The sequence below is a fragment of the Atta colombica genome, unplaced genomic scaffold (assembly GCF_001594045.1).
Source record: "Atta colombica isolate Treedump-2 unplaced genomic scaffold, Acol1.0 scaffold47, whole genome shotgun sequence".
In the NCBI taxonomy this organism is placed as follows: domain Eukaryota; kingdom Metazoa; phylum Arthropoda; class Insecta; order Hymenoptera; family Formicidae; genus Atta; species Atta colombica.
In genome coordinates, this window is record NW_017259536.1 from 2,300,549 (window position 1) to 2,313,385 (window position 12,837).

The following is a 12,837-nucleotide window of genomic DNA, read 5'->3' on the forward strand; positions in this document are numbered from 1 at the left end:
CGCGCGGAAAGGATCGAAGCAGTCGCGCGCCCGCGCGATCCGCCGGATTGACGATGGTGTGGGGCGGCTGATTGTCAGTCGCACGCCGGTCTTTGAATGGAGCGGGTGTGGAGACGCGTACAGGGTGCCGGGCGTCGTGGTGCCGCGGCTCGTTGCGGCTGCCCCGTGCAGCCGTGCCAGTTGCACGTGGACCAACGCGCGAAGCGCGGCGGTGGCGGCCGTAAATCCCGCAGTAGTTCCGGCGGCGGACCCCAGACCATCGTCTGTGGCTGTCAAGTGCAGCCGTGCCCGGTGCATCCAGTGCTAATCAGGGTTCGTCGTACTCGGCCGGCTGGTGCTTCTGCTGCCGCCGCCGCCGCCGCTGCCGCCGCGGCCACCGTCAGCTGCGACTGTCCGCCGGAATCGCAGCCCTGTCCGCATGTACAGCGAGGATCAGTTCTGCGAAGGATCAGAAGGTACATTAATGACGACGTAATAGCTCCTATTATCTATTCCACCCTACGATAAAGACCAGCTGGCTGTGTTGTTGCTGGGGTAGGTTGTGAAGATTGGGGTAGGTTGGTGCGATTCCAATTATTGCTATCGCGATAGAATGGAAGAGACCGCTTTATTCGGTCGATAGCACTTGTTGACCAATGACCTTCCGGTGATAATTGTTGATATTCATGGCATTGTATCGTAATAAATTTTTCTGAAAAACTATTGTTGATGGTATCCTTTGGAATTTTGGATTATTTCGTTCGATCGATAAGAGTGGAAATAAGGAGCAATAATTACATCTATAGTGTTCCAGTTTTATCGTATATCTTTTCACATCTATAAATTTTTTTAAATCGTAACCTTTTTTGTTCGTGAAATTTTCATTGATAATTTTCGGTATAATTTGATGGCGATAGATATCGATAGATGATCGATTACATAAAGCTAGATCGCATTTTGAAGATCGCAGTAAAAGGGGGTGGAAGGTATATAGTAAAGGTCAGGAGCTAATATGCTGTTGGCTTGTGTTAATCGTAAGCAGATTTTAGGCGGAAGTAAGTAACTAGTATAGTTAACTCGTGGACCTGCCAAGGTTCACTCGGTAGTCAAACTTATCCGAGGTTGACGCAGCTGTTCATTTGTAGAATAAACAAGGCAATTACCTCATCTGTGTATGAGTAGAATTAATATGGAAGAGCTTTCACGATGGCGAAATGCAACGTTTGAAAGCATTTTCATGTCGGTTTAACGGAGGAAATTGTCTGTCTGAAGACGAGAATGCCAATTCGCACGGTCCTTTTATCTCTTTTCTTTTCGAGAATGCTGAAATATTGATTTATAAAATGCCACGTGTTACGACGAATTATACAGAGATTGTATATTTATTTCCATTTTTGGCTCATAAATATGAACAAAGTAACTCGCTTGTAATTTTATTAAATTACAGAGTAAATATATATTATTTGTTGTACGTGCGCATTTATGGATATATTAACATGAATTTATTACGAATCAAGGTGTTTCTCGTAATTATTGTAATTTATACATTACACACTATTAATTTGTTATGTATAAATAAATACGGGAAATTACAATGTTTGTATTGGATAGATAAATTTATTGATGAAAAAATTTTATTAAGAAATATGGAAAGCGCAAGAAATTCAAGAAATAGTTTATCTCTAATCAAGAAATAATTTATCAAAATAAGAAAAATATTAAATTATGAAATTAATGACGTCAATTCACAATGCAATTATCTGGATAATCTGAAATTCAATCGCGATATAATCATATGCAAGCAATCATATTCTGATCTTCTTTCTACTTTCGAGCGGAGTCTTTCCGTTTTATCATTGTGCGAGATAACATTTCCAATAGTCAATAGGACTTTTGAAGTCCAACTTACAGCTGTCAAGTATCTCGGACGAAATATGTCGCGACTGTTATGTGAAAATCAATGTTTTCGATTAATATTTAGACACTTGTATAATTGCTTAAGGTATAGTATTTAAATCTCAGAAAGAAAGAAATCAATACGCGGACGCTTCAAAAGTAGTAACGTTTACAATTCATATGGCTTGAAATAAAGCAATCAAATGTTTTAATATAATTTTTAATCTAATGGGTCAATTCTAAACAGAATCGTAAGATTAAAACTCATAACGTATAAAACTTATAAGAATTTATAATAGTTAAGATTTTAATTTTATGCATATATATCGTAAAATGTACGATTATTTATAAATATCTATTTCTTGCAAATTTTATGGTTAATAAAAAGTTGTTTGTAAAAATATTGTATAAAGATATAAGCACTTAAAAATTCTTACAGATCTCATAAAAAAATGTTACGAGTCTTCTGCTTAGAATTTAAGCCTAAATTTAAAAGTTAAAAATTTCAGAGATAGAAAAGATAGAAAGTTCTTTTTTTGATTTAATATTTACCTAACTTGGCATTATTTGTTATTTTTCGCAAATTCATCCTTTTTACACTCGTTAAGAATGTATCAGGTGTATAATTTCTCTAAAAAGTGAATTAATGAAGAATTGGAAATTTATACTTTTCGTATAATGAGAAAAAAATGCTGTTGATTCAATTAAATTCTATATTACGGACATAAATTATTATTTCAATAATCAAGGCCTTTATGTCAATAAAAATATATATGAATTAATCACTTATGTTAGTGATATAGATTTTAATTGAATCAACAGCATTTTTTCTCAGTGTATAAAAATAAATGTTACATAAATACATACGAAAGAGTTCAATGCAGTCAATATTTATATTTAACAATATCATAGTTTATTTTTTTATTTTATCCCAATTATTTTTTAAAAACATATTTTTTGATCAAAATAATTCATCTAGGTTTTACCTAGATTTTAAATTGATGCCAAATTTTTTGTACAATTTTTAAATACGATATAGAAAAATCTGTGTAACTTTTTATTTTGTTAAAAAATGCGTATAATACCTACATTCTTAATACATTCTTTGTTACAGATGCGAGTGCGCGGATCGTTTTTGCCGTCACGCAACCTGCGGTGCTGGTACTCGTCGCCGAGCGGCCACACAGTCCTCATCTTCCCCTATCTCCTCCACGCAGTTGCAGCTGCAACAGCAGCAGCAGCAGCAGCCGTGCGAGTGCGCCGACGAAAGATCAAGCTGCGCCCACACAGGCGGCGGCGAGGCGCCGTGTGAGTGCGAGTGTGGCGAGGAGGCGAAGCCGTGCTCGCATACGGTCAAAACGCGCCGTACGCGCCGCACGTGCACTGACTGCAACTGCAACGGCACGCAGCCCTGCGGCCATAAACCGCAGCCTGAAGGCCGCATCAAGCGGGTTAAATGCCGCGTGAGGCGCGCCGGCTGCGCCATGGCACGTTGCACCGCCGAGCTCGCGATGCTGCATTTGCACTGGGAGCTCGCCACCGAATGTGCGCCTTGCAGGCCGCGCGCGCTCACGCGACGGCTCTGCAGGAGGCAACAGAGCGACAACGAGCTCTACCGCAGCAACAGCTTCAAGTTTGAGCGCTTTGAGCGTACCAAGGACGAATGTGTCACGCCGCTCCGCAAACAAGTAAGTGTCTGCTTTTGGTCTTGCTCGCGCGTAATCAGGATTGTGTAATCGATATTGCTTTGAATAAGATATTTTTTAGCGGATATGGTAAAATAGAGATAATGCAAAGAGAATTTTCTTTTGAACTATTTTTTGAACTATGATATATACATATATGTATATATATATATATATATAAATGTGAAGAAAGACACATAAAGAGAAAGATTCAATATAGATAAACGAGAAAGAAGAAAACATTTCACAAATTACAAAAATCATCAGTAAGAATCATATTTCCTGTCATTATAGTTTTCTCTTTTAATGCTTAAAATTTTTTTCTCGTTTGGATTACATCGAGGATTATCGATTTCTATAACCTCTTTTTTTAAAATATAATTAATTCCTTACGATTTATTATAGGTTAGTGTCAGCAAATTTGTTCAACCAAATATATATAATCGTTCAGGCGTCGATCAATCATTTAATCAGTCATTGATGAAGAGATATGAGAGAGAACATTGAATGGTGAGGAAAAGGATTGAAGGATACGACATGGACAATATCCTTTTTCCTCGCTTTACGTACGACGTGTATTCACGAATGTGCACGCATCATCGAACGATTTGAATATCGACACGACATTCAATTGATGATACATCCAATTCTACAAATGCGACCCTGTATAAATATATATATATATATATATATCCTATTACAATAGTATTTTAAAGTCCAACGGTCTCTAGAGAACGAAAGAAAAGTTCTATAATCGATTTCATGTGCAGGTGAGTTCTTCAAACTTTAATGATATAAGGGACCATGTAACAAAGAAATTGCTTTTTTCTGACAATGAAGTAATATTGTTTCATCTTAACTTTATCGCGATGGTATAAATAACATTAATCATATCTGCGCTGTGAATAAATTATAATTATTTAAATATTATTTAAATTTAATATTTACAAATTCTGTTAAACACAATTCTGTTTTTCACAATTTTTGAAACACAATTTTTCTGTTGGATAAAGCTTTTATCCAACAGAAAAATTTCATAACATTGGTACTAATAATACAAAAAAATCTTATATATATATTTGATAAAGCAGTAAAAAGATTTGATTGGCCTGGTGCCAAGGTTTTAATTGCGTATGCCGTGCAATTTCATATCGGGTGGATACTGTCAGGCACACATTCCTGAAAAGAATATTTAATTTGAAAAAATGCGAAGGTATAATTCGTAGTAAATGTGACGCTTTCCTCTGAAACTCGTTTTTACGAGAACTTCTTTAATGGATTTCGCTATGGAAACGCAATGGAATTCCATTGCGATAATAAAATGGAAAGATTTAGTATAAGACAAGGAATTTATAATCTGTATTTTTTTGCACTTTTTTGAAAAAAAAGATTGGCTGTTGTAGCAATTTAGATGGTAAAATATGGAACAGCATTTTTAACTGGTTGCAACAGTCAATTTTTGGTTACATTACATTAACCTATTCGCAATGTCAGTACGATTTCGATAGGCTAACTGGCTAACACAACTAAAAATTGGCTGCTGCAGCCAATTAAAAATGCTATACCATATTTAGTCAATTTTTTATTTTAATGCACGTCGCGAATATTTTATATTATTACTGTACAATCCGTTACATATATTCGAGGAAGAGTTTAGACTATATCAAGAATAGATATTAGAACGTTTGAAGATGCAAGTTATTTCAAGTTTATGATTTATGATTTTGAAGGCTCGTTTAAATCCATTTATGTGGACGTTTACTCGATCGTAAGTTGGAAACATGAGCTTTCATGTCTCTCCGAGATAGCTGCCTCTAAATATAATTACTTTCAATAGCAAAAGCAAACTTAGTTTATCCGGTAATCGTGAATCCATCATCTAAAGACTGTTGTGTACAAGAATATTATCTATAATTACATTTCTTCTCAAACATTCTTGTGTCAAAACACTGCACGTTTTTAATAGAATTAAAATCTCGTTTAATACTATAAAAGTAGTAAAAATCAACGATAGTCAGACACTCGGATGTCGACAGATATTTACTAGTACGAACGATTTCAAAATTTTATTATTTAGGGCATATACATAATTTATTGCTAGAAATTTTGTATGTGTTTGTATTCATAAATGATCATTATTATACACGGAGAGAATTTTTTCTTAGAATTTATATATATGTATATAAAATTTATATATATATATTCTGTTGTAATTAAGACCAGATACAATTAGTTACAAATTTTTTTATTGTTAAGCTTTTGTAGACGCATTAGAGTATTTTTGTAAATTAATTTTGTATATAACATAATTTGTTCTTAGCACAAAATATTTGTCAATTCTTGATATTTGAACAAGGTTTATCGAACACACATATAACCATTATGTACATATCGAAAATATGTGAGTATTTATTGCAAAATTTAACGATCGTATATAATCGTTACACAGAATGAACCAAAAGCCCTATGGAAACATTTCGATGAAAATTATGCTTCACTGGTTAATGTTGTACGTGCATATGAGAATATCAAAGTGGAACTTACAATAAACTTGTTAACATCTGAAAGTTACTTTGAACATCTATGTACAATGCTAAGTAGCAAAATGCATTTATTTCAAATTTATACTTAAAAATTTATATTGAATGTTATATTTAATATTATAAAACTATATGTCCTGCAATCAATTGAAAGATTATCGAGAACACTTTTCTTACATTTAATAGAGTTTTATAAAGAAGCTTGATTTAATTCGTGATTTATTTTCATAATTTATAGAATTTTGCTATTTCCTGTCATATTTCCTGATTAATATAAAGCATTAACTTATTCACGAGCTGAAACTTACAATTTTATATTCCAGTAGTTATTCCGATAAAATTCCAATAAAATTGAGTCGCGACGACTCATCCAAGGTTGCTTTGCGGGTTCAGAAGAAGAAATAAAAGGGAAGTCGTAAGATGTATAAAAAGATGAAAGAGAAAGAAAAAAATGGAAAGGAATAAGACAGCGCGATGTCGAATTGATCGCGAAAGAGCTTCGTTCTGTCGAAGCTCTTCTTGAGAGTTTCGTTCAGACATTAAAATAAATATTTTCCTTATACATACATATATCATATAATATTTCTATTTACTTTTAGAATGCAAATTAAATGATTTGATTGAGGTCACAACTCTGCGAATGAACGCTGAATCTTCTAAAATATTTCTTTTATGCAAAATTATTTGATTTTATTTTATATTTTAATAATAAATAATTTAGATCTATATTTAAACAAGTCGTTGCGTGTTCCTTTGAATTTTTTTATTATACTTAATTGGCAGTCTTTGTATATATATTCGTACATATATATTTTTATATTTATATATATTTGAATATTTTATTTTTTATTTATATATTTTTGAAGCAGAAAGTAATGCTAAGTATTCTCTTATTTGCATTTAAGTATTGTATTATCTTAAAGTTATGTGCTACGCAAAGGCATTGCTTTTGACATGATTGTAAATACTACTATGTACAGTTATGAAAGAGAATAATGCTTTTGTATGTGGCTACTTCATAATATGCTGTAATATTGTGGAAATTAACCCTGTAGAACTAGGAGGTATATAAGCTCTGCAAACTATACAAGTTTGTGTATTTGCTCGGATAGTTAGGCTATGGAATATAGTGTTCGCAGTATGTGTGTGTGTACTTATATATTATACATCTTATTTTGGCCAACCGACAGTAAATATACCGTGTTTAGTATGCGTTCTGAACCGTGAAGTTATTCGGGAATATTTATGCACGATATGATGAGATACCGCTTATAACATTTGTTACGTAACTGGAGCGGAAATTAGTTCGTCTCTACGCGACAAATTAATTTCTGAGAGTTTAATGGTTGATGAAAGATTTATTATTATAATTATGCCAGTAAAATTGTAAAATTATGAAGTTTTTATACAAATAGTGAAAGTGAGTAGCTGAGTTCCGTCATTTTATCGAGGATATTTTTTTAAATAAAGCAATAAATGTTCTCTGAAGAAGGTTCATAATAGAGCAATTTCATAATAGAGGTTCGTACTTAATAATCATTTCCGTCAGAAATGAACAATTATTAGGCCTTTTATTGTCATAAAACAAAATCTGAGAGCAACGTAGCAGCCTATCATGCTCGGAGAACAGTGAAAGCAGAAATGATATTTCATTAGCAATGTAAATACAGTGACAGAATAGAATTCGGGATGAATTCGATTTCTCTCACGTTCGTGTTTTCTTGTCGAATATCGCCTCACTGCAGTTGCAGCTTATCCTGTTCTTATTTGGAAAGTTTTTAACATTTGCTATTAGTTATTTATTTTATTTGCTAGGAAAAAAAGCAAATATGATAAGTTTTATATTTTTTATATCATTTTTCTTCTCGAGGATGCAGCTTCCTTTTTTTATTCTTGATTATCTTTTTTTCAGTTATAAATCTTGAAGGTGTGTGCATCTGGTTTTTCGAAAAGAACATTGCCTATCATTTTCTGTTTTTTCTCACAATCATAAAATCATTAGACATCATAAAGGAAATAATAAGATTGTTTACGAGCTACTAATGACATGATTAACGAATATCTTTTATTTATGATCTATTTTATCAAATACAGACGCCGCTACGATCATGACTGTCAATTATCGTTAAAATGTGAGCATCGACCGCTTCCGCTCTGCCAAGTATTGCCGGAAATAAGAGCAACACGTGAGCACCGCGCGGTCATGGTGTATTGATTTCACGACAGAGCCGAGTTCTATCCGACCTCTTGCACTAACTAGCAGGCATAGCTCTATATCAAAGTCTCTCTGGATTTTGATTCGTAATAATCGTGATAGATAAAATGAACGGCACTTGTCGCGCGATAATTCCTCGCTGCAGTCTTTTCAGGCAGACTAACTTTGTCAGTGTTTTCTTGCTGAAAGAATTAATTTATTTCATCGAAAATGTGTACAGAATTTTGAGGGCACTTATTATGTACAACCCTATGTCATTATCACCTTATGCCGTTATCGATTTTTACATTAAAAAAAAAAAAAACGTCCTTTTTTCCTGGATTTTAAGTATTGATAATTACAAAAAATTATACAAAACGAAGGAGAGAGTATGAATCATAGATAGACGCAAAAGTTGGATTAGGCTGTGTTAGCTGTAATCCAATCCAAGTATTCGATGACACTCGTGTATACAGTAGGATAAGAGGTGCTAGCACAACCATTTGCCCAGGATACCAGTCCAATGAGTTTTCCTCCAACAGTCAATGGGCCACCAGAGTCACCCTGGAAATAACAAGATGTCTTTTTAAATTTAATTCAAATTTAAACAAAATTAATTCTAACTCAAATTTAATGTTTTGTGTATTTTCTTTATCACAATTTCAAATATTTTCTTCTTTTTAAGAAATCACGATTAAATTATTACTGAGAATATTATAAATAGAGTAACCAATAATTAGAACTGAAATCTTAAGAAAAACTTACGTGACACGATCCTTTTTCGATTGATGAATCATATGCGCAAATTTGTGTGGGATAAATGTTGTAGTTCATTTGCTTGTATATGTATTGACAGTAGGTGCGATCAGCGATGAAGATGTTGACTCGTTGTAGTCTAACAGTGGTTGGTCCTCCTTGCTGTAATTTCATAATAATTTATACAATTGCTATCTTTGAGCTATAATATTAATTTCTTCTCATTCCTTTGTATTCCTTCCTGTATACTGGATATTGTAATTCTATATTCTAAATATCAAGATATTATAAAAATAAAACATAAATAATCATATCTTGTGTATCAACATGAAAATTATAGATATACAGTTAAATATGTAGGTAGGTATTTAAAATAACTAGAGATTCACCCAGAGTCTGCCCCATCCCGATACAACGGCTACATCATTGACTTTAACATTAAAACCTTTTGGTGGCAAAGGAACAAATCCGACGGTCTTAGATATTATGAAAGGAGTTTCGACCTAAAAAAAAAAAAACAGTTTTTACTTGAGATTTATAATTTTTAATTATAAATATTTATAAGAAAAATATTTATAAGAAGCCTAATATTTGTGAAAAAGAAATTTATGCCTACCTGCAATAAAGCTATATCATTAATCCAAGAATTAAGAGAATCATATTCTTCGTGTATAATGATTTTTATGACATTATGTTCTGATTTTGGATTAATTAAATTGATAGTGCCAGCAATAACTTTTACATTACTTGGTGCTCCTATTCTATAACACAAAAAATTTAATTGTTCACATTTTTATTGAAATATATATATATATATATAATAAACGTATATTACATTTCTTGTACATTTCTTACATCAACAAAGTAATATTTATATGTAAAAAAATGTATACTAATAAGTTTATTAACGTGATACGCAATTATTTTATTTAAAGAATAATATTAATAAAATTACGCTTCAGCACAATGAGCTGCCGTGATGACATAATTATTATTCAGGATTGAGCCGCCACAAAAGTGAAAGGAAACTTCTGTGTATTGAAGAGAAACCTATGAAAATCATAGTATTTCTAATTTGTAGTAATATTTCCATGTTTGTTTTTAATTTAAAAAAGCTAATAAAAGCTAAAACAGTCACATTTTGAGAAATAACAATCAAATAACATACAATGAAATAACAAATTATAACAAACCTTACTCAAGGAAATTAACAGATTTTAAAAATAAATCTTTGTTTTTTAAAGATTAATTACACTCACACACAAAAATATTTATATATTTTTTATATTATATGATATATATACAATACGTGATAAGTTCTCGAACTGAGATCATTCAATGATTCAAAAAAAGATCGAAGATATTTATTAAAACATTTATTAACACCGTTATTTAATATATATCGCTTTGTAACATTTACATCACTCATACAATGAATCGAATGCTTCTCCGAATTGTATTAAATTTTCTCATCAGAATTTAATGGATTCTTGAAAGACACATTGAGATATTCTCATATCTTGATTTCTTTATTGCAATTTCTAATTTAGGAAATAAAAAACTTAGTGAGGTGCTAAATTAGGCATTAAGCTTGAGTTTAAGGAAAGTGGCTTCTGATCATTTCATCTTTTAATGAAATGAGGATCTTCCTTAGAATGAGTGTTAACGCCTGATTTAATGTTGATTTTTTTCATAAATTAAAAATTGTAATGAGATTTGAGGCTGTGTTATCTAATGGCTCCTGCCGTACACTGAACTGGAAATTTAAAGCAAATCGGAAGAAGTTTTTTCTTGGACATTCGAATTGCATAAACGATGAAAACGTTGTTTAAAAGCAGGCGAAGACTATATTGAATGCTGATTAACAAATTCGATCTTTCTTGTGTGAATTTTTTGTGCAACATCAATTCGAGAATTTAATTATACTACAATATATACATATTTTATACATATTAATATCTATTTCTATAATAAATGTATGTTTTATATAATATATCTACCTGATACGGAATCTCGCCTATTTTAGCATTTTCTCCATTTACGATTTTGGGATCAAAAAGTGGCTGGAGTCCGGCTGCAATATAATGCATGATAAATCATTACTACTATTTGTAAAATGAAGCTAAAAGAATTAAAAAATACAAGTTTTGTAAAGATTTGAAAGATTTGAAAGAATTAAAAAAAACAAGTTTTATAAAGATTTGAATTATAATAAGTAAGAGTGTATGCATTTTAATAGTGAATTTCAGATTCTTCGAATTAGCAAGCTTCCAGCAGAGTTTCATCTAAGATCATAATACACTGTTTTGCGCCTATCATATTTTTATTTATATTTAATGATCGATTGATAGACGGATCACAGAAAATCATTTATTTGAATAATACGACAACGTTTTTTTCTTCCATCTACTTCTAAGAGAGCTATTTGTATTCACTTAAATGAATGATTATTGATTAACCCGGGAAAAATTATTACTCACCTTGAGAAAATGCTAAAAGGCTGAGAAGACACAAAATTCTTAACGCCATTGTACGAGCACTGTCTGAATGATTAGAAATCGCATGGAAACGAATTTATATGTAATACTGATTTTTAATTGCATCACCCCTCTTCTATATAAAAAGTCCAACGACCGACATGATTTGTTAAGAAATCTAGATTAGATAAATCAAATATAAGTATATCGGATTTACTGATTTTGCTACGATCAATTATTTTGATAAGCACATATTGTTGAGTATCACACTGTAATTTCATTCAAAATGTTTTCTTAAATGTTTAACGTATTTAATGTTTCATGTATGTATATTAGTCGATATCATTTCATCTTTGATTTCTATTGATTCTCTTTATTGAAAATATTAATGTCAATGATTTAAATAACTTATTCAGTCGTATTTATAATTTTTTATATTTTTAAAGAATTTTTTGGTTCACAATTTTTCATTTAAAGTATCTCTCAAGTATCTGTCAAGATTAGATATAAGCGTTAATATTAATTTTAGATTAAAGACTAAAGATAATTTGTAATATATAATTTGTAAAGACTAAAGATAATTTGTAATATATTAACCGTAGCTATACACACTGAGATCCCAGAAATCCCAATGCAATGTGCTAAATTGAGATTTTTTTCATGAACTTTCTAAACTTTTCTTTTTCTTTGAAAATAAGATTTCTGATAATCTTGCTCTGGCGAAGTTCGTGGACATGTAGAGTGGACTAAACTGAAACGGAAAATCCTCTACTATTTTGCAATTTTTGCAATAGTTAACAAGATATTAATTACTAAAAATTGGTCTTCAATAATTTTTTACTCAAATACTATCAACTTTACAGAAAAACTGCAAGAGATTGTTTATTTTCTTTTCATAGAATTTTACGAATTTTTTCAGAATTTTTTATCAACTTTTTAGTACTGCATTTTCTTATTTTTTTCTTATTCTCAACATAAGAAAATTAAAAAATTCTGAAAAAAATTCTAAAAAAATTCTTAGAGCTCTTAACTATTGTGAAAATTGCAAAATGATAGAGGATTTTCCATTTAGTCTGCTCTACATGTCTGCTCCACAAACTCCGTCAAAACAATTATTGGACACCTTATATGTTCTGAAGTATCTCCTCAATTCTATCGATTTTTACATATTACGGAGACTTAATTAATTCTCTATCGATTGAAAAAAAATTAATTGAATATGTTCATTTTTACGGAAGTTTCGATAAAAAATATAGATATGGGGTCCCAGAGACCCGAGTATATATCAAGGCCAAAGATAGAAAAAGAGT

At 31.6% G+C, this 12,837-nt stretch overlaps 2 protein-coding genes across 2 annotated transcripts; one reads left to right on the plus strand and one right to left on the minus strand.

Moving 5' to 3' along the window:
* Positions 1-409: 409 nt before the first annotated feature.
* On the plus strand, positions 410-3,342 carry LOC108691447. The gene is made up of 2 exons (XM_018199199.1): positions 410-455; positions 2,990-3,342. Exons 1-2 carry the CDS (start codon positions 419-421, stop codon positions 3,340-3,342), a joined length of 390 nt encoding a protein of 129 aa, XP_018054688.1. The 5' UTR covers positions 410-418.
* A 4,806-nt stretch (positions 3,343-8,148) lies between these two features.
* LOC108691492 (chymotrypsin-2-like) lies at positions 8,149-11,618 on the minus strand. The gene is made up of 7 exons (XM_018199254.1): positions 11,531-11,618; positions 11,051-11,124; positions 10,006-10,100; positions 9,667-9,811; positions 9,440-9,553; positions 9,060-9,212; positions 8,149-8,858 (listed from the first exon to the last, which is right to left on the minus strand). Exons 1-7 carry the CDS (start codon positions 11,577-11,579, stop codon positions 8,715-8,717), a joined length of 774 nt encoding a protein of 257 aa, XP_018054743.1. The 5' UTR covers positions 11,580-11,618; the 3' UTR covers positions 8,149-8,714.
* Between the last annotated feature and the right edge of the window lie 1,219 nt (positions 11,619-12,837).

Coding starts and splice junctions, on each gene's coding strand:
- LOC108691447 (XM_018199199.1), top strand. CDS start 419: ATGTACAGCGAGGATCAGTTCTGCGAAGGATCAGAAG. Junction 456..2,989: donor GTTCTGCGAAGGATCAGAAG/GTACATTAATGA, acceptor TCTTTGTTACAG/ATGCGAGTGCGCGGATCGTT.
- LOC108691492 (XM_018199254.1), bottom strand. CDS start 11,579: ATGGCGTTAAGAATTTTGTGTCTTCTCAGCCTTTTAGCATTTTCTCAA. Junction 9,554..9,666: donor ATGATATAGCTTTATTGCAG/GTAGGCATAAAT, acceptor TTTTTTTTTTAG/GTCGAAACTCCTTTCATAAT. Junction 9,213..9,439: donor CGGGATGGGGCAGACTCTGG/GTGAATCTCTAG, acceptor ATGAAATTACAG/CAAGGAGGACCAACCACTGT.